General features: G+C 32.5%; 1 protein-coding gene across 1 annotated transcript; it reads left to right on the forward strand.

Moving 5' to 3' along the window:
- Positions 1-1,870: 1,870 nt before the first annotated feature.
- On the forward strand, positions 1,871-22,582 carry LOC148238505 (uncharacterized). The gene is made up of 5 exons (XM_088204885.1): positions 1,871-1,959; positions 3,875-3,936; positions 4,006-4,063; positions 4,140-4,216; positions 22,190-22,582. Exons 1-5 carry the CDS (start codon positions 1,932-1,934, stop codon positions 22,511-22,513), a joined length of 549 nt encoding a protein of 182 aa, XP_088061011.1. The 5' UTR covers positions 1,871-1,931; the 3' UTR covers positions 22,514-22,582.
- The last annotated feature ends 569 nt before the right edge of the window (positions 22,583-23,151 follow it).

The following is a 23,151-nucleotide window of genomic DNA, read 5'->3' on the forward strand; positions in this document are numbered from 1 at the left end:
AGCCCGTGGTGTGGTGGAAGTGGGAGCTGGCGTGCCAGTAAAACAAAAATATTTGTTCTGCTAGTCGCTGGCAACCTCGACTGGCACCATGTAAATCAGCCTTAACAGTTTAATTTAAGTATTCATGTTTCCCATTCAGAACCCACCGCGCAAAGCATCATTTTTCGTGGAAAGAAAATCAATGTATTTCGTCAAGTAACCCTCAAAACCAGCATTTTTGCTGGTACTTGTTAAGAATGTCGGCGCCACCCTCTAAAACCAATGATTATGAACTCTCTGCTGCGTTTGGCCCAACGGCTACAAAAGCAGCTAACAAAGTTTTGCTAAATAAATACCTTTTAAATTATAAATTGGCTAGGTATGAGCGAGCGAGCGTTGTTCAGAACATTTAAACTATAGATATAAGATAAATCTTGTTGTCAATTTATATAATTCTCCTTTAAAATAGATTCGTTGCAAAGAGCTATTCATGGGATGTTCACATTCTGGCGAAACACAGGGACATCATATCATATTTTTTTATTGGAAAGCAAAACTTTGTCAATCAGTGGTAGTTCTTTAATATTTCAATAAGATTTATAGTTAAATACTTAGGTCTCACATTCGATTCAAAACTTTCATGAAAGACCCATATAGACAAATTAATACTCAAAATTAAAGCCACTAGAGCTAAATTATATCCTCTTTTATGCCTTAATAGTAAACTAAATATTAAAAATAAAATCTTAATATACAAATCAATAATAAGACCTGCCATTTCATTTGCATCTCCGGTATGGAGATACATAGCCAACACTCGTAAATACCCAAAAAAACTTCAAGCCCAGCAAAATATTTCTTTGAGAATCGTGTCGAATGCTCCTTAGTACGTTCGCAACTCGATATTACATAGGGACCTTAAAATAGATACTATCACTAAGCATTTTGAGAAATTAAATAATAAGCATCTCGAACAAATTAAATCTCACAGCAACAAATTAATAGCAAGTCTAGTTAATTAAACAATTGATTGATTGTTTTAATATTTGTTAGTTTAATGCACTAACATACTAATCTAAAAAAAAAAGGTGATGCATGGATGAAATTCAACCATGTATCCACCAATGCTATGTTAAGCAGGCAAGAGACAGAAAAGTCTAGGAACTGCTAAATATTAATAGATATTATAAGATTTATAGTATTTCATTAAATTACATGCATTTTTTGGCCAAATTCAGAGGGATCCTGTTTAGAATCCACGTTAAATACAATAAAATCGTGCGATCGTAGCGGAAACGCTCGGTTATTTGGCGTTCATAATAAGACTTTTTATACCAATATTACGACTTACAATTAGTGAGAATCGAATGAAGTATATATAAACTGAATTTTAACCAACAGGAGAACGCAAAAACAATCATCACTTCTCAGAAATCAAAAGTCCACGTCAAAAGCAGTAAAATCGTGCTGTCACAATGGGAACGCTCGTTACCGAGCGTTCATACTGCAATAGCGCCGACACGATTTTGTTGCTTTTGACATGACTTTTTGAATAAAATTGTTTTTGCCCCCTCCTGTTGCCTAAAATTCGATTTACATACACTTTAACCAATACTCTTGTATTAGAAGTCCGTATTAATATCAGTAAAGAAAGTTATATTATTTAAAAATTTAGTGTAATATTTAAGTGAAGATAAATATTTAAAAATATAGTTATAAAAATAATTGAATGTATATAACTATCGCTTTCTGAGCATGGTGCCGATTTAATTAACAAGTACTACGTATGCTCTTAACGCACTTGTATTTGTAAAAATATTGTATTAAATTTGCAAAAGTATTTTTGAGGTCGATATATGTATTGTTTCGACCTAAGCCGATATATACCGTATTTAGGCCAAGGCTCGAGCATTGTTGGTATACGAGCTTCCGGACGCCGGTCGGGAATCAAAATGTCTACTCCTTTTGCTATAAAAACGGGTAAGATTCGGAATCATCAATTTTATTTGGCATATTAGATGTAGAGCGTCATTGTAAAGGTCTTTTTTCAATAAGACTGCTTCCAAAAGGATTTCACAGATTTTGGGGTGAGGGGGAGGGACGGGGAGGGGATCGGCGGAATTGGGTAATATAGGGATTTAGCGTCCTTTAATGACTTAAGTTAGCGTCACTGTATTAAGGCGGGGACACACCATTGTGGCATGGCGTGACGTGACGCGTAAGAATGGTATGGCGACACCGAGCGATCGGCGTCAGCACGTGGCGTCAACACGTGGCGTCACGACACGCGGCGTCACGTTCAACCCATACAAAATGTATGAAACCGATACTATTCTGACGCGTCACGTCCCGTCACCGCATTATGTAGTGTTTCTACGATCAGCGTCACGACACGCGGCTTCACATGGCGCCGATATGTTCTGCTACCCTATTTGTATGAAACCGTTACCATTCTGACGCGTCACGTGTCGTAGTTTCATGTTTTAACCCGTTTCGTTTATTTTTAAGTCATTTAAATACGAAAGCCAACAAATTATGCCTAAGGCCGGTTTCACACGTGCCGGATGGATTTGCCCGGCACTGGGCCGGCGTCGTGTAGTGGGGGTGGTGTAGTATGGGCAGCGTTGGGTCGGCGCCGGATGGATTCGTCCGGCACGTCTGAAATGGTCAGTACTAGCCCATACAATACCACCCACACTACACGGCGCCGGCCTGGTGCCGGGCAAATCCATCCAGCACGTGTGAAACCAGCCTTAGTGTAGTTTCACACGTGCCTAATGGATTCGCCCAGCACGGGGCCGGCGCCGTGTAGTGTGGGTGGTATTGTATGGGCTAGTACTGACCATTTCAGACGTGCCGGACGAATCCATCCGGCGCTGGCTGCCGGGTTGTCGCCGGCCGCGCTCACTACAACTGTCCGGTACCGGGTCGAGTGTGGTGTATGGAGTTTTGCTGAACACGAACCAAGCCGGCAGTCAGCCGTTGACAGTGATTATGGTATTTTGTAATAAAAATATGAAATATATTCCTCGTGTTTAGGCAATAGCGAAAGAAATAGACCTCGAAATTTTAATTATATTAGTAGAATCTCTTAATTATCTTATTAGAATATATACAAAAATAAAATCCTAACGCGAAATGCGTGGAAGGACTTATGTGAAGCTGTTAATCCTAAATGACTGGCGTCAGTTGATGGGGTATAGGTCGGGTTAGAAAGAAACCAGCTAGAGACTGGCCACGTGTAAACGATGCCGGGCGAATCCATCCGGCACGTGTGAACTTATTTTCGAATAATTTAACTTTTCAAAATAATATAGCTTCCTATATTACTATTTTTTTGGAAAATATGTGGATGAAAGAGATAGTTGAAGAGGCAGCTGTGGACTTTTCACGTTGTACAGAAATAATTATAATAAAAATTTAATTTATAAATCTTTATTTTATTTACTTTATCATTAATTCTTTATTCATATGTTCGATTTAAAAGCTATAATAAAAAAGTTAAAAAAAATAATGAATGTGTGTGAGTGAGGTAGTGATGCCAATTAAACCAAAATACCTTAATAATAAAGGACACTAAAACCCTATATTATCTGGAATTTGAATTTATTCATAAGGAAGCCTAATGTATTTAAACAATATAGCTTATGGATATTGAGTACATATTCTATTATTATTATATAAAACTTATGAATATTGCTTCCACACGAATACATTTATTATATTTACCTACGATATTGCTGCCATTGGGGAATTTGGCAATTTCTCGAAAACCCTGTGGCATCGTTTATGGAAGCCGCCTAATTGATATGTTACAATATATTCAGCAGTTTTATAGACGCTCAAGATATATAAGAAATGATTATTATTATTAACATATTTATGTATTGTTTAGAACCAGATGCTGAAAATGCAAATGCTGACATTTTTAGTTACACCAGCCCAAGCTTAGTTGAGGTAACTATAATAATAATTAATAATTATAAAGTTATAACATATATTAATTTAATAAAAAAATATTTCTAGTGTGATATAAAAATCGAGAGAGACAACGTGGAAGAACAAAATGACATGTTTGAATCGGGTAAGATTTTTTTTTATATTAATATAATTATTTATATTGATGTAATTACTGATTGTATTGTATCGTATCTTTACAGAAACCCACGATGTCAAAGATTTTGTTGTTACATTTAATGTAGAAAATAATGGAACGAATGTAGATGAAGAAATGCAGGTAAATAAGTACATTCAATAGAATGTTCTTTTTCGATCTTTATTGTTTATTAATTGTCTGCCGATGAAAGATGTTGATCCCCCAATTTTTGCTCGAATAATTCATTTATGAAAGAAACCCAACGAATCAGCTTCAAATACAAGATAACAAAATAGCATGCACTTGTGTTACTTAACAAATTTAACCTCTATACGCCCGTGAATTGTAATAAGGAGTAGTTCATTGCCCAAGTATATTATTTGTATATGTCATAAAAATATATTAAGTATCTTAAAAAGGTACGCCAGTCACCCCAGAAAATTAAATAGTTCTGAAATGGTGCGAGTTCTGTGACAGACTCCCTTTGAACACAAGAACTATCATTATCAAATTATTATTTGTATAATAGTTAAAATTAAAAATAGTAACTTCACTATTTTTACTTGATTTTTATTGCGCGGTATTTTAAAGAGAAAACCGTTTGCTTTATCATCCTATCTTTAAACCACTCGCACTCATTCAATCCAAAACAGTCCAGCTAATCAAATGAACCAATAGACAAAAATGTCGATTGGCTCATTTCATTTGTATTAGAAACATTTCTTTGGACAATTGCGGTTTTTTGGCAGGTATAACACTGTTCCAACACTCGAAAGAGCAAAAATTATCATCAAAACACCGAGAAAAAAACAATTGAATTTATTAAAAATTTAGAACTACTAAATTATCAACCACAGTAAAACAGTGTTCGAAAGAAAGTTTTTTGTTACATTTTGGGTAGACATCAGAGAGCTTTCTTTTCTTACATCTTTATTAAAAATAATGAGCTGAATGCAGTTCTGGATTAAGATTATGTATTACATCAGTTGAACCTGATTTCTATGAATAACTATGTACCTTAAAACAAGCACAAAGGTTGCGCTGAATTTAAAGTTTACATGATCTTGTAGAATTTTAAATCTTTATTGCTTTACTACAATTCTGGATTTTTGTAAACTCTTTTAAATGTCTTCAAAGTACTCAAAACACAAGACGGTGTTTTTATATGAAAATGAAGACGTGATAATAAAAAACCTATAATTTAGTTCATCACATAAATATTTCTTCTAATGAAGAAATGTTTGTATTAGCTACTTGTGTAATGCAATTTAAGGACGGAATAGCGTAGTCCAAAAGGTCTCAGACTAGTAACTCTAAGGTTGCGGATTCGAGCCCTGGCAGTGGCACTCGAATTTTTATTTATAAAAAATGCGCTATTATAAAATACTGGCCACAGCTGCAGTGACATTTATTGCTTGTAAATTAAATTACACAATAATTTATAATTATTAATGTTGTCACCGATTCTTAGACTTGCAGTCTGGTGGTTAATACTTACTTGAAGGTTGAAGGGCCTTGGGCCCATGGTCGCATCAGGCGCAAGAGTTTCGGCTCATGAGTGACCGGATATTAATTAGCCTGGCTTTCGCACCTGCATACAAGCGCTAGGCCAGGCCTCCTTCCTAGGTCGTCATGAGAGACGGCCTGGACGGGTAGACCGTTGCGATTTAACTACGATGGTCTCCGGTATCACTATCCTTTTTGGAGATGGAACTTACTCGTAGGTGTTCATTATATCTGATTGACTTACTCAGTTGATACAGATTTAACCCGTTGTAACGCATTGGGCTTACGCCTGTCAGGTTACAGTGGCAGATTTAATAAAAAATTATATTTATCTATAATTACGTGACAGTGTTTAATAGTTTAAAAGTCATAAGTAGTTCACGGATATTATCAATATTTTATGGTATAAATTAATAAACATGTAAGCTACACAAATGTGTTTTTAGCAACTATTTTGTTAACCGGTTTAGTCATTTTTTATTACTTGAAACATTTCATTTTGCTTATAATTATATTAAAAGCACCGATATATAAAAATATATATCTGACCTATCAAAACTATGAGTATACAGTAGACTCCCGGATAACACGCTCACTCCCCGAGAGCATAAACTACGTCACAATTGCTCGCTAGAATGATTTGGTACAGTTTGGTAATGGATCGGTACATTGATCTCACTCGCATTCTGTATCCTTTGCCCATATGCTCGTCTCTAACTGCCGTCAGGTATAGCTTATTATGACTTCTAGTCTAGTCAAATAAGGATTTAACCTCGGAATGAAAGATAGAAAACTGAAATTTTGCACAGACCTTTGTTCAGACGTTCTTAAGACGGGCTGAAAAGTCTCATATGATCGAGTGTCTGCTGGTCAAAGGTCACAAAAATCGTGTTTTTTTTGCTAATATCTCGCTTTCTATGCTTTGCATGTCATTAGATGTTTCACAAAACTTGTAGAGAATAAAATTTTCTATAAACTTGGTAAACTGAATTTCTTTATACGATTAACCGTTTTTTAAATATACCTCGGATAGCGGGAAGCACGCACCAGCTTACACTTAAATTTTTTTTTGTGTGGTAGATGCGTAAAAAAATAGTTATGACTTACATAGAAAAAGTGAAGATGCGTTCCATGGATTATAAAAATCGTATAACTTTGAAACAGCTATATAAAATATACCCAAAATCGCACAAAAAAAGTTAATAAAAAAATAAAAAAACTAAGGCATTCAACAAATAATTTAAAATCTTTATTTTACTAAACAATAACATTTTTGGTGACATTTAAAAATAATAATAATTTTAATTACAAACTATCATCGCTGTTTGATAATTTTCGTTGCGATTTGCAATATGGGCCAAAATTGCTCTCTTCTTCGGAAGAAATAGTATGCACAGAAGTAGTATCAGCGTCAATCTCATCATTGTTCCCTGTAGATTTTCTCTTTCTAACAATATATTGAGTGATCAAAGTTTGTTCGAATTTTCTTGTTTCGATGAATAATTATTTATGCAGTTTCTCATACCCAGAAATACAATTTTTGAGCCCGCGTTGAAACTTGAAAGCTCATTCAGAATTCATATCATGAAGAATAAAATGATCTTCCAATTTACGGCAAAGTTGTAGACCTTCCCGAATTATATTTGCTGTGACTGTACTGATATTTTTTCCATTGTTTTCATGTTCTTTGTCAGTATTTAGAGTTCAATCGATAATATCATTGTCACTTATAGCATTATCCATAAGTAATTCGTCCATATAATTTTTATTGAAGGTATCAAATCCCTCTCCGCCAAATCTATGCACTAAATTAACGATTTCAGCTGATAATGACACTTTCAATGATTGCATTGATACGTCCAGGCCGTGCTGCTTTTCAGCATGCATTTAAAGTGTCTGGTCGTAATTCAACGATAGCAGACAACATGATTTAAACAATCCAAATTTCGGTTAATGTTGATGATTCATTTTGTATTTTATCTAAAATATCTCGATACGTGCGCTTGGCGTAATCTTTTTTGAAAGTAGAAATTATCCCTTGATCCAATGGCTGAATGATGCTTGTAGTATTTGGTGGAAGAAACGATATCTTCACATTGTTATGTTCTAAATGCAGATGACCTGGTGCATTGTTGAGAATTAAGAGAACTTTAAAATCAAGATATTTCTGCTTCATATATATTTCTACTTCTGGTAGGAAACAATTTTTGAACCATTCAGTAAATAAAGCCATAGTCATCCACGCCTTTGTATTATTAGCCATCCAATGTACCGGCAGTTGCTTTAGATCTTTGCCTTTTAAAACACGTGGTCTATAAAATTTACTTACTAGGAATTTTAACATTCGATCTCCCAATGCATTACTACAAAGTAACAATTCGATGTAAATTCGATCAGGTATTTTCTTCCAAAACAATCCTGTTTCATCTGCATTGAACACTTAGTCGGGACTATATCCACAATCTTCAATAATTTGTCTCTGGAAACTTTTTGGCTGCTTCTTGATCTGCCGACGCAGCATCCCCTCGAATCTTCAAATTATGAAATGCATTCCTTTTTAAAAATCGCTCAGCCATCCGTTACTAGCAATGATTTTTTTTATTTCGCCCGGAACATGAATTAGTAGATGGCTCCAATTTTTCAATTTATTTATAAAATTTACGTGCTTTTTCTTAAAGTAAATACCCACTTATTGGGATTCTTTTCTGGGCTAAATCTTCAATAAAAGTTTTTTCTAATAATGTATCTCTTGCAAACGATGATAATTTGGAACTTAGTTTAGTCCCATCAATGATAGATTTTCCATTCTTCTTCATTGCTCTTATAGTAGATACCCCTAAATTGAAATGTTTACCAGTCACACTAATTCTTTCTCCTTCTGCAAGCGATCTAAAATTTCAATTTTTCTTTCCAAAGAAATCACTTTGCGGGTGTATTTTTTATTCTGCATTAGGGCATGTTGAATTTAAGGTTAAAGTGAAAGTTAGTTAACCACGCTACCCATACGAACGTACATGATACGGCTGTTATTTTATCGCCCGAAGGCAACAAGCCGTATTCCGTACGTTCATATCCAAAAAAAGTACCCAAAACCCACAAAACGTTCGTGATATGTTCATTTGTTCCTGCGTCATCTCGTTTAGAATTTTGATAACATCAAATATTCATCTATGGTTACATTTCTCTCGGGGATATACCCTTGTTGAAATTTGTTTTGCAAGTACTGAAACGGGCCATATTTTGTTCAGATTGGGGTGGGTCGATTCATTGTATTCAGCATTATTGCTATAATGCAAAAAATCTTTAACAATAAAAACCGCCTGTATGAAAGGGTGCGTGCAAAAAATGGAGTCTCAAATATCGAACTTTTGGACCAGTAGTTTTTCTCTTCTGGTTTCTTTACCACACTGCACTAAAATTATTGCAAAAAATATTCTCATTGTTGTTGAATGCTACGAACTTACAAGGCTTGTCGAAGAATGTGGAGTAGAACTGATAAAATGCTCAGCAAATATGTTTGTTTGGTCCACTATCAGTTGCATCAGTTCTTCGTCCAAAAAGTAGTTGAAGAATTCATATTCATCTTTACAATTATTTACTGCTTCAGGAAAGCCAGATGTCAATGTAAATTCAAATGGTGGTTGCAAAATATCTCCTTCAGAATTTATATCCACCCACTCCTGAGCACTTGTAGGAACGTCTTCTACTTCGCTTTCATGTTCATCTTGTGAAGTAGAAAAATCCTCACTTATTGTGGTCTCGATTCCGGAGGTGCTAATATTTTCTTATTCACTCTCACTTGACATATTGGAACACTAAAAAAAAATCAGTTTTTGATAAAACACACGATATAAAAGTCACTAATAAATAGTCATACACTCACATAAAGTTCATTAAAAAACCGCGTCACTTGCATAGAGTACCACTAACTAGTGACAACTTGTATGGGAGAGAAGAAAATACCCGAACACGCATTTTTTTCACCGCATTAGTTAACATAGCGTTATCCTATGAACGGATGCGCATTTCTTGCTCTCTGCGCTATATCTCAAAGGCCGTTAATCGTACTAAGAGGTGAATTTTACCAAACTCGTATAAAATGCTGTACAAGCTTTGTGAAACATCTAATGACGTGCGACGTATAGGAAGCGAGATATTTGCAAAAAAATAGATTTTTTTGACCTTTGATATCTTGACTACCGGACACTCGATCTTATGAGACTTTTCAACCCGTCTTAAAATCGTCAAAACACAGGTCTGTGGAAAATTTCAGCTTTCTATGTTTCACTCCGAGATTTAGCCTTTATTTCGCCTTATTTGACTGGACTACTATTGAATTATCAACTTTCTGATAAACTTCGGATCTATATTATATTAGGTTTCTGTGTAAATATTATCAACACCCAAGTTCTTACCTGCTATTATTATTTATTTTAATTTCTACTTGTAGGCCATGTTAAACAACGAGAATAAAAACAAATTTAAAAGGAAAGTTATCTCCTTGGAAGAAAAAATAAATATTTTAGATCGACTAGAACGTGGAGATAAAATTTTTATAATTTCAAGAGAATTTAATCTACATGAAGCGACGATTCGTACAATTCAACGAAACAGACAAAAAATTAGAGATATAGCTATCGTCGGATCCTCTGAATCCATGAAACGAGTTGCACACGTAACTAGTAAAATAGTAGCTAGAATGGAAAATTGCTTAGTTAAATGGATTATAGATTGCAACGGAAAAAGCTTACCGTTGAAGTATCAAGTTATAAAGAAAAAAGCCTTAAAAATATACGCGCATTTAAAAAAATTGGAAGGAATCGATGAAAGCGATGATAAATTTGTCGCTAGTTGCGGGTGGTTTGACAGATTTAGAAAAAGATTTCCTTTACACAATATGAAATTGCAGGGAAGGCGTGCATCAACTGACAAAAGTCTTAATCCTGAAAAAATCGACGATAAAAATTATGATTTAGAAATTCTGAATAAAAATCTACAATTAGCAGAAGAGCTGGAAACTTCTATTATTAATTCTGATCCTTTAACCGAACGCTCTGCAAAATTTAAAAAACAATTTCAAATATCTCTAGCTCCATATTACAAGTTAAGAAAAGAACTTCAGACTACAAATGAACAATCTCAGAAAATAAATGAAGATAATAATAGAACAGATAGTGATGAAGATCTTACAGCAGCCTCAAAAAAATCGTGTCGTTGGAACTTGATTTTGGAAGACAGCGAGAGTGATTGTTGATTGCTTCATACTTGTCGTTTTTTTCTTGAATTATTTGCTCTTTCAAATGATGTTATAAATTTTGTACAATTAATAAATTTGGAATTAAACCTCTCTGTTTAAAAGTAGAATAAAAATAATTTATTGACTAAAATCCTTTTTATTTCTCGCACTAAAAGGTAATATAAGTACAGTCCGTTCGAAAATATTTCAGCTAAAAATACATATGTATGGAAATATAACAGTTTTGCTCCCCCTATCTAAGCTGAGAAATGCGAGTGTAAAAAACACTTCCAATACATACATATGCATTCGTATTTATGCACCACAAAAATTTATAATCCCTGAGTACACGTTCCTTAGCATGCCCACTATCTACTTTGTTATCTGGGAGTCTGCTGTACATTTCCTCTAAACTCTATTGTTTTTAGATAAAAAATTCTATGCTTTGACATTGTAAAAACAATGATGCATAATTATTTAGTAAAAAGACACTGGCTGTTTATCGATAATTAGTACACTGTTTCTCAACTTTTTGATTACACTTACAAAAATAAACATATGCTTACAATACAATTTTGACAAATCAAAAATAGAAACACAGATAAAGAGCTAATTGGCAATACAATGGGTAGATTTAACTGAAGTACGTATGATTACCAACATACACGAGTCATCAAATTATGCAAACTATCGAAGCCATTGATTTATAAAATATTTGGAAAAGCACAATTATTTTTGCTAATAAACATATTTGCAATTAATGACTATAATCTTAACGTAAAATAATCATGCAAATCATTGAATGATATCATAAGGCTAGACCATCATCTTCTGGAGGCAGGAAAACAAGGGATAGTTCAGTACGACTCACTGCAAGACATTTTATTCATCCGGTACCCGAAACGTTGGCTCAAGGGTCAAAAACACAGAGGAAATGCTATGTTTGCTGCCATTCCCGAATTCGCCCAAAAAGAAGGAAGGACACGCGTTTTATGTGTGCTGAATGTGATATTGCACTGTGTGTTTATCCTTGTTTTGAAGAATTCCACACAAAAGAAATATTCTAGATCTGTAATTTTGAATTCAGAATCACAATTCCACACACCGGACTGATGTAAGTTTTGCATAAACTTTTTATATATTTTTTTACTTCTTATTATCTTCAATTATTTTTTTTAAATGCAGGCTATTTCTGTTATCACCTCATTTGATTAACTCATAGAGATAAAATACTTGAAAGCTATTGTCAATGAAAATATTCATTTCGATTTTTTTTTTTAATATAAAACAAAAATAATTATTTTATTTTACTATTTATATGAAAATTAAACTTGAAAAATCATAAATAAATAAAAACTTATCAAGCTCAGTAAATGGTATGTAGAAAATCAATATAAGTTTTTCATGTATAAAAGCACAGACTTTCAGAACATAAACAATTATATACAAATAGCATTTTCAAGACATTCAAAAGTAAACACATCTGCTAGCTAACCGTTTCATTGATGATTTGCAGTCTGGGCGTAAACATAATAATGTACGGTTAAGTCTCACAATGCCATTGTCCGTGTAAACAATACATGGACGGACAACACAATTATTTTTGCTCACTGGTCATTATGGCTGTCCACCCCAAAGCATGCTCGTTCCTTAAGTAAAAGTTGTAATAAAAGTGCGAATCTCTCCATCGCTCTGATTGGTCAAAATTAGCCATTGAACATAAAAATGAACATGGTTAATAGAAAAACTATACGAATGTATGCCATTTTTGTTGAAAAATATTTGATGTTTTCATTAAACTTTATCATAGTTAGGAAACTAAAAAACAGGCATTCCTTATTACAATAAGCGTGAAAACTCAAATACTAATTTCGTTTTCTCAATTTTCTAAGGGTTGTTTTGGATAATGTTAATAAGTCTTGAGCAGGTGTGGGAAACCTTGCTTTTACTAAAGACCGCATTTATTTATCTGATTCAAGAAAATGTTGACTCTCCCCAAATAAATATTTTTATTTAAAATATCTATTAATAAAAAATCACAAAATTATTAATTGATATTTATTGTTAAAAACCAGAATACTGAAAATCACAGGAATGTTATATACATATTTAAAGGAATCATATTATATTATATATTAATTTTATGTTTGGAATATTTTTGATCCATTCCAATTTATTCTTATTTTTATCTCAATTTTTTAAACTCCCTCTCAGTCATCCAGTCATGTATTTATAAGAAACATACATAAAGTACACGCTTAATTAAAAATATTTTTTAATATTACAATTTACCAACCTTTAATGGCTGATTTGTGTCTGTTTTCTGTTGGAAAGCATTTGAATATTTGTTTCAAGCATAGACGTTCGCAGTTTCAGTTGCTCTTCTAAATGTGTGTTATTTGCGTTAAGTATGAAACTGAAGATTGTTAAGAAGCAAGATAGCATACATGAGTATATTTTGACTGTCGAACATATGGTTTGATTATGCTCTTTTTCCAAAAGCTTGCGTATAATTCTTTGATCAAAGAAAATGTATTGAATTATGAAATTGTGTATTCTTATATTTATAATAAAAAAAAACATAAATAAATACTGTTATCAGTCAAAAGGCTGCAGGCTCCCCACTCCTGGTCTTAAGTGTAGCTCTACATGGTGCGAATTCAACTGAAGTCTAAGAATTTAATTTAGCTAGAGGAAGTTCTCTGACCTTCATATTCTCAATCGTCTGACCAATGCAATGATTCGGGACATTAATACTAGAAATCTAGTTGGAATATTTTTCATAACACCGATGATTCATACATCGTTAGATTTGTTAATGGTGTGCTAAAGGGTCCATGTACCTGTATTTCTATTCCAGTTGCATTATATACTGATTTGGCACCGACAGTATCATTTGTTCAGGCCATTTTGGCAAAGTGTTTTCTGATCCATTCGAATATGCTCTTGAACTTAAATTTTTTGATAATTGTATTTTATTTATCCAACGATTCACTTTATAACCTAGCATGTATATAATTTATTTTTAAACCTATAATAAAATTTTAATTTGGTAACTTAGTTATTACTTTTGCAATCTAAAATAATATAAAGTAACGACAAGTAGGCAGTGAACTACTAGAGAACTAACCGCTGGGCGTTTAAAGATTGACATGCGATAATAATCATATTTTTTTTTACGTTGTAGTTGCAACATAAACATTTGAAAATGAGCGAAAAATTTATTCCTGACGACGAATTACTTAAAATTTTGCAAGATTCTAGTGAGAGTGACGTTGACAGTGATATTGAGTTTGAAGAGTATTGTAACGTATCTGACGAAGAAGATTTGGTAGAATGTGATAATAATACCGATACAGAAGACGAGGAGGAAGAAGAAAATGAAGCAAAATTTGAAGATAAATTCACTTACCGTTCAAAATCTGGTTTCTCTTGGGAATCTATTCCTCCTAAAAAGTCAAGAACTTGGTTAAGAAATATTATCTCGGGTCTAACTACATTTAGTGAAAATTTTACTTCAATAAAAGATGCATTTCATTTATTTATCACTGAAGAAATAGTGGAATATATTTGTGACGAAACAAATAAACAACTAGAACGTGATAATACGAATAAAATAAATAAAAAAAATATTTTATCGATAGATAGTAATGAAATTGACGCATTCTTAGGTATATTACTAAGTTCTGGACGACAGAATGGCCAGAGAATACCGTTAAAAGAATTGTGGGCTACAAATGAACTGTTTAAATGTTTTTTTTATTCATCAGCAATGTCAAGAGATAGGTTCTCAGAAATTTTCAGTATACTCAGATTCGACGATCGATCGACCCGAGAAGAAAGGATAAATAAAAGTGGAGATAAAATGGAAGCGTTTAAATTCGTCTTTGATAAATTTGTATGTGCATGTAAAGGCAATTGTATTCCCGGCACGCATATTTCAATCGAAGAACGGTTAGCAGTATATCATGGAAAGTGTAACTTTAGAGTGTTCATGAAGAATAAACTGGGAAATTATGGAATTAAAATAAGAACGGCCGTTGATTCAGAAACATCGTATTGTTTAAATTTACAGGTATATACTGGCCAAATTAATGACAATATAGAGAGGAATCAGGAAGAATGCGTAGTAATGGAATTATTACAACCTTATTATGGAACAGGACGAGGTGTGATAACAGATAGTTGCTTTACGTCAATACCGATGGCAGAAAATTTATTAAAAAAAAATTTAATGATCACTGGAACACTCAAAGCTAATATCAAGGAAATTCCTCGAGAATTCTTGCCATCTAAAGATAGGGAAGAATATTCCAGTCTCTTTGGATTCACGGAGGATATGACCTTAGTATCTTATATTCCTAAGGCCGGAAAAGCTGTAGCTCTTTTAAGCACCGAATTCCATCATAATAAATGTGTGGAAAATATTTTAAGAAAACCAGAGATCGTTACGCATTATAATCGTATAAAATATGTTGTCGATACTACCGATAAAATGATAAGAAAACATTCATGTGTAAGGGCAACCAAAAGATGGCCATTTAGGTTATTTATGGAAATTATTGATATAGCGGCTTTCAATGCTTACGTATTATGGATAAAAAAGTTTCCAGATTGGAAAAAATCTGATCATAACCGCCGAAGGGTTTTTATCAATGAGCTTGCTATCCAATTGGCGTCAAATAATGTCACTATAAATAATAGTCGACAAGGAAAGTTTTATAGCATAGAAAGAACTTGTTATGATATATTCACAAAATATAGTGAAAATAGAAGTGAAGAAATGTTACAAGATGATATATTTGTAGAAACGTGCAATTTGAAAAAGCGTAAAAGATGTTATATTTGTCCACGCAGAGAAGATAAAAAAAGCCATGTATCGTGTGAAAAATGCGATAAACCAATGTGTAAAAATCATAGAATTAAAATGAAAACAATAGTTTGTGTAGATTGTAATACACATTTAATTTAGTCTTCTTGTAAATATCTTGATACAATTTTATTTGAATATATTTATAAGATTATACCTAAAAAAATGAATATAATGTATTGAATTTTGTAAAATAAATTATGTAAAGTTTTACGCTTTTTTCTATTTGAAAAATCCCTAATTAAATGTTTATACTTTTAGGTTACACCGTCTATATCGTAGTTCAATGGCTGTATTATTTATTATTACTATGTACATAGCTCGTTTCAAAAAACAATGATGGTTGGATTAACATGTTTTATTATATTTTATTATAGAAACGAGAAGATATGCCCATTGAGCGTCGTGATGAAGATTTAGAGTGTAACAAATGTGAAAAAGTATTCAATACTAAAGGTAATCTTACTGAGCACGAGGAAATTCATAGTGACGTTTTCGGTTACACTTGTGGAGAATGTGGAAAATTGTTCAAAACTAAACGCAATCTTTCACAGCACATGAAACATCATAGTAATTCTAAAAAATTTGGATGTAAAAAATGTGGCAAAATGTTCATATATAATTACTCACTATCGAGACATATGGTTATTCATATGCCCATTGAGCGTCATGATGAAGATTTAGAATGTAACAAATGTGATAAAGTATTCAAAACTAAAGGTAATCTTACTGAGCACAAGAAAATTCATAGTGACGTTTTCGGTTACACCTGTGGAAAATGTGGAAAATTGTTCAAAACTAAACGCTATCTTTCGCAGCACATGAAACATCATAGTAATTCTAAAAAATTTGGATGTAAAAAATGTGGCAAAATGTTTAGATATAATTACTCATTATCGAGACATATGGTTGTTCATGACGAATCATATATATTTGAATGTGAAGAATGTGGGAAAGTATTCAAATCTAAAAGATACCTTTCAAATCATATAGATATTCATAGTAAATCTTATAACTTTGTATGTGGCAAATGTGGAAAAGCGTTCAAAAGTAATATGTATCTTTTAAGACACAATAATATTCATAAAAATATGGACGAATTTAAATGTGATGTTTGTGGCAAATCATTCAAAAGTAGACGTTATATCTTAAAGCATTTGAAAATCACTCATAATGAAGCTAAGATTAAATGCGAAAAGTGTGGAGTAGTTTTCCTATTCAAAAATATGTCTCGACACATGAAAGAACATGGAAAAGGCAAGATCTTATAATAAATATATAATATAAGAAAAACATCACTATATATTTTTGTATACACACACATATAGTTTGTATTTAGCTTTATTTTTATAAATAAAATATATTAATAATAGCTAAAAAATGATTTGCTATTGAATACCTACTTTGTTTAAACTCCTTTTATCTTTAATTTAGTAATTTAAATTTTATTTAAAAATCAGTTTGAGTAGAACCTTTATTAATTGGTAGATAATATATATGCAGTGGTGAGCTATGCAAATTATAATGTTGATTATTAAATTTTAAAATGGTTAACTGCCACTAATAAGCAGTAATTACATATAATATTATTATTTTGTTGCACCCCTTTAGTATTGTATACTGTTAAAATGTGAAAAAGTAATATATAATATATGTATATTCTATAAATTATGGCGCAAAGATATTCTATTCATTAACACATTAAGGTCCGCCATTTTTGCGAAATTTTAAACATATATTTCTATGTTTTGCCAAGAGATGAAATTACAAATGTATACATTGATGATAAGCTCGAGTTACATTGTTTTAAACCCTAGAGAATTCAAGAGCGGACCCCATAATGTGTTTAGTTAAAGACTATTCCTTGGCCAGTCCTTTTCTTTATATTCTGAAATATTTATTTTTTTACTTATTGGTTGGTTATAACTAACAAGATTTTGTCTTATCGATAACCTAATTGAGAAATACACAATAATATCGATTTTTACCCAAATTAAACTGGACAATTCGGCATTACACTGTTTTAAATATATTTTCACCACAAAAACTTATGATTACTAACATAGATGAAATTATTATGATTTCAAAAAGTGATGCATTTTTTGCTACTGTATGGTTCATTTATAATAAAAGGATAGTCGAAAAACTATTCCCATTCCTTCAAAATATTTTAATTTGCGATAATTTTTTTTAAATAACGTCAAAGTGCTAGCGAATAAATCTATAGCTCACCACTTAATATATATTCTAAAATAAATTATTACCAGTGATTGATTATATTTTTAATATTTTAGAAAAACATCGTCAAAGTAAACGGAAACAATTAAAGCTCAAGGATCCATCAAAGTTGCTCTCCAAGGAAGTTCCTTCCATTGTACAATTTAAATCTTCAACGAGATTAATAAACGAATATAATAGGGAACTCTTAAATATAGAAAAAAGAAAAGTTAAATTGTTGAAAAGAGAAATTAATCAACGTAGAGCGGATAATGTTTTAAAAAATAACAGTGATTATTTTTTTCTCATGTCACTACTTCCGTATTTAGAAAAATTTACAACCATCCAAAAAATGAATTGTAGAACTCGAATAAACGAAATAATCTATCAGGAACTTGAAAAAAGTTCGAAATGAATAATTATGATGTTTTATATATATTTATATATGTATGTACTTATCTAATTATACATTTTTGTCTAATCCTACATATAATTTTTTTTAATATATCATAATAAATATAATTAAAAATAAATAAAGATTTTTCTTATTTTATTAAATTGATATATTCTTAGAAATACGTTGATTTATGTGCTAATTGGTTAATAATTCCAACTATCATTGTTACTGTGCATCAGAGGCGGGCAGTTAAATACTTTCCCACTTGATCGCTCGTATGTTAGTTACTGAGAATGAGAGATAAAGGCATGCACTGCATGCCTTTATCTCTCATTCACTCTAATTACTTAACACGCGAGCGATCGAGAGGGAAAGTATTTCATCACCCGCCTCTGCTGTGCATGCATATAGAATTCAAAACAGCTAAAAAATTAACCATCGAAATTATCCAAAGATTAAATTCAAAAACATTGAGATCACGCCTTCCACTTTTTATCCAAAACACATACGCGCTGAACACAATCACATTGTAGGAGCTGGCAACCAGTTACTGTGATATTACATATATTTTATTTTGTGCGAAATGGACCGAAATATTTATTTTTATAACCGGATGTGACAGATACGTAAAACCTAGAAATGAGCATTGCCGCTTCAACAAGAACGAGCAAGACAACGAATATTCTTACGCGCATGTATCGCTTCTTTCTCGCATTCATCTGTATACGTAGACAATACGCTCACAAAATTATTGCAGTACGAATTTTTGATACATATCAGTTAACAGCAAACTGTCTTTGGATTCAGTACTCTCACAATTTTTCATTGTGACTTTAAAAATTTAAAATGAACCACCAATCTTCTCACACGTCATAAAAAAGTTAATCTTGTTGGAACGAAACCAAAGAAAACTGCCTAAAGCTTTTTATTACATTTTTAAATAATATATCATGCATGTAAAATTGTTATCGACTTCTGCATACACTCGTCAAAATATGGTGATACGCGGCAGTTTCCTGATAATAACCATTATTGCATTGCAAGTAGAAGCAAAAACATCACACAATCGTATTTTCGTGCGACGTATATGACTTTATTCTTGTGACTCGGCTTTAGCACGCACGAATGTATGTGTGTAAAAATTTGAAACCATAGTGTTCACTGCTTACAGATTATCTAACGAGATGCTTCATCAAGATTTAAAGATAATTTAAATATCTAGCAAACACTTAACGATGACAATAAAAATGTAGTGAAATAAGTTGTGTTTAACTTTTCCTCTTAAGGAGAAGTTGGCGTTCTTCTTATTCATAGTCTTACCAGGGTTCGAAGGACCAGCGAATCACTTAAGTTAGTGTCTAAGCCGGGCATAATAAGGAGGCTCATGTCCGCATTCGAACTTCACGTATGTCAACAGTATAAGAACAAACCGCAAACTCGCGCATGTTTTACTTCAAGCATCTTGGCCGTAACAAAAAATAATTAACTATAAGTCACAAAAAAAGTTTCAAATGAGAAGCGTGAAACCAGGTAACTATACATTGGGGTGTCCCTTATGCAGGCCAAAAATATTTTTTTATGAAATCCGATATGCATACTATCTAAATTTATTATATTGGCATATATAAATATCAGCTCTCTAGAGGTCTAGAGGAACGCTAACCCGTACCAAATCGACAACAACAAAAAAAATCGACACTTCATACCTCTTCGTGAGTTTCCGCCTCCCTGAAATTTATTTACTTATGTATGAAACTGAGGAACATGATCATGCTTTTGCAAATTTCCAATTGATAAATTATGTATTTGTAATGAATTAGATACTAATTCCATATGTCGTGACGAATTTTAGTGTCGTTTTTAAGATTGAATCTTATATAACATCTGTACTTTTCGAAACTTGGGTGTATTTTAGCTTCAAACACTTTTTAATACAAGCTAGGGATGTCATTTAAGGGGGTGGAACAGGTGGGGGGATTTGCCTCCCCTTTAATTTGTCCAGAAAAATGCATGTATATTTAATAAAGTAATATTAAATGAAATCGTTATATTAAAAAAAGGACCACTGACTGCCCCGCTTGGAAAAAGCTGAAATAACGTCCCTGAATATGCTTAAAAAATATAAGTTCTCTAAATTCTGATTTAAACCGGAAATTCTCGGGTTATCCTTCAAAGAAAATCTAAAAAAAATAGTATTGAATCTATCCCAAAAATATGTCATTTTTATAAAATTCATATTAAAATATATTTTTACTAGTGAAAATATAATTGATCTGACAGGTGTAAAATTATATGATCTCAGATTTTCCATTCGTAGTAATACATACGTTTACATTCTTATCATTATTTATTTCATGCGATGTATAAATGTTGCAGTGAATATGTATTTTTCGGCGAAGTTATATTTTCACTGGTGAAATCCAAATACATTTTCACTAATAGATATATGTATATATATATATATATCACTAATAGATATATGTATATATATATATATATATCACTACTAGCGAAAATAATATTTAACTGATGAGCGCTAGTGAAATTAAATGCTGCACTAAAATGTCTATGAAACTCATTTGCTATTCAAACCCAAACCTAACCTACTGAAAGTTTTGAAACTAATCAGTCTTTGAACTTTCATTAGATCAACTCCAAAATATAAACTAAGCCAACTCAACACTCATGGGAAAATAAGCAGAAGAAGAAGTATAAACAGACGTCATATCTCCATTGTTTCTTCTACAATTCCATTTTACACTATGTTTTAAAAATATTAGTGAATCGTCTATATTATATTCAAGAGCCTTGATTGTTGCCTGCAGAATAAAAATTGCGTCTCTTATACTCATCTGATACCTATCCAAGGCTATGATCACACAGGTAGGTACCTCGCTTGGTGCTTAGAGCTATGCTATGGCTAGGTGACATATCCTAGCGAACTGACGCACACTAAATTTAAATGTTTCCTGCTTCATCCTCAAATAACTAAAAAACCTTCATTGTAATTCCTAAATTCTCTGTAGAGAAATTGAAACTCTCCAAAAGTATTTCTAGGTGAATTGAAATTATGCACCCAACTTTCGAAATTTTAAACTTAAATTCTCTGTGAGAAGTAGCTTTCTGGTTAATTTTGAGAGTGACATTGTTGTTACATGACTTGACCGTTCCTAAATTTTTATTTTTTATATATATCTAATAATTTATGTTTTTAACACTACGTTACTCATTGGCATCCAAAAGTTTTCTGTTTTACACTTAACAATCACTAATAGTTTCATTAAATGATAACTAGACCAGTTCGAAGAGCTTAGTTCTCTTCAGCTGTCTTTTCAAGTTGTCTACATTAAGGAGCTTGCTGCCTCGTTAGTGATGTGCTGTTGGAGCCCCACTGCATGATTGTTTAGCAGCAAAATGTTTTATAGCACTGGCGACGTATGTCTCTATCGCGAGCATACCACGGGGTCATTCACAACGTTTCGTAGCACTTTATTTTTAATAATTTTAACATGGCACTATTTAGTGCAAACTGGTTTTAAGATTTGGTTGTATATATTGATTTTATTGTATATTGATAGTTTAGAGTTTCTTCCCATAAGCCAATATAGCTTTCTATATTTTATTTCAAGTGACTGCTCTCTAATGTCAACTGAATTTGTACCTAAGCATGTAGCGTGCAATATGGCAATATGTGTTTCTAGTAAATAAGCTTAGCACTTCGGTGTAGCCTTGGCCATTGTTTAGAAAATTCCATTTATTTGCAAATTTTTCAGAAATCTTGATTCAGCCCTCTGCTGATGAAAGTACCTGTAATAATAGTAACACTTATAATCAAATGACAAATGTGATCTTGTAAGTATAATATAGTTCATATATTTTTTGTTTTAGGAGGTGCCTAATGTCGTGAACAATAATTCCGAGTCACAAGTAGCAACGGGTATCATCTCGAACTTGCAATCGTCTAAACAAGGCTTGAAACGTAAAATAGAAGAGGAACTTTTAGATCGAGCAATAACAGTATTAGAGAAAACTCAAGATGACGCTGCCATCTTCGGTAATTTCGTGACAGGTGCTATACGAAATTTGAGGACAGATCTGCGGAAGAGGCAGCTTAGGTATCATATCCAACGTCTTATTCTTAAAATTAACGAGCTGGATGAATCTGATCAGAAATCGCATCCTTCTACTCTTGGTACTGCAAACAAGAAATAAAGAAAATCAGATGTCTTACAGAGCTATGTAACTCAATTTTTCATTTTAATAAATACTTTGAATACAAAATTTTGTCAGTTATTTATGTATGTATTAGTACTCGACCTACTCACCTCCATGTAATCCTTTTTCAGTATCTGTATAGTTTCACAACTCTGGTTTTATTTTTGAAATTGTTTGAGCTGGTATTCGAAACAGGAACGATACGAATCTCCTGAAACAAAAATAGTATGTTAATTATTATTATTTATATATTATAGTTATATTGCAGTTTCTAACTTTTACATAATAGTACTAGTCATTTGCGTAGAATTGAGTACAAAATAAAAAAATGTTCTACTTGAATGTACGTTTTACCAAAAATTGCTTGTCATATAGACGTCATCGACATGAGTGTCAAGTGTCAGTGCCGTCGTGTATACTAACCTCAAAACTGATGTAATAAAATCTTACCTACCTTGTTTCGCAACAGATCAGACCGGAGCAAACGGTGGCTCGCGGGCCGGATCCAGCCCTCGACGAAATTCTATTCGGCCCACGAAGCATTTTGGAAATTACTTTAATTTTAAAAAATATGTAAGTATGTATAATAATAAAAAAAACATTTGAGATGATTTTGTGACCGTGTCATGCCAAAA

Source organism: Plectrocnemia conspersa, unplaced genomic scaffold (genome assembly GCF_051122295.1).
Source record: "Plectrocnemia conspersa isolate PC_06_02 unplaced genomic scaffold, ASM5112229v1 ptg000001l, whole genome shotgun sequence".
NCBI classification, from domain to species: Eukaryota; Metazoa; Arthropoda; class Insecta; order Trichoptera; family Polycentropodidae; genus Plectrocnemia; species Plectrocnemia conspersa.

What these genes read in the sequence shown, in the direction of transcription:
- LOC148238505 (XM_088204885.1), top strand. Translation starts at nt 1,932, where the DNA reads ATGTCTACTCCTTTTGCTATAAAAACGG. An exon ending in TCCTTTTGCTATAAAAACGG is followed by an intron (nt 1,960 to 3,874) that starts GTAAGATTCGGA and finishes TGTATTGTTTAG; the next exon opens with AACCAGATGCTGAAAATGCA. An exon ending in ATGTAGATGAAGAAATGCAG is followed by an intron (nt 4,217 to 22,189) that starts GTAAATAAGTAC and finishes TTTTTGTTTTAG; the next exon opens with GAGGTGCCTAATGTCGTGAA.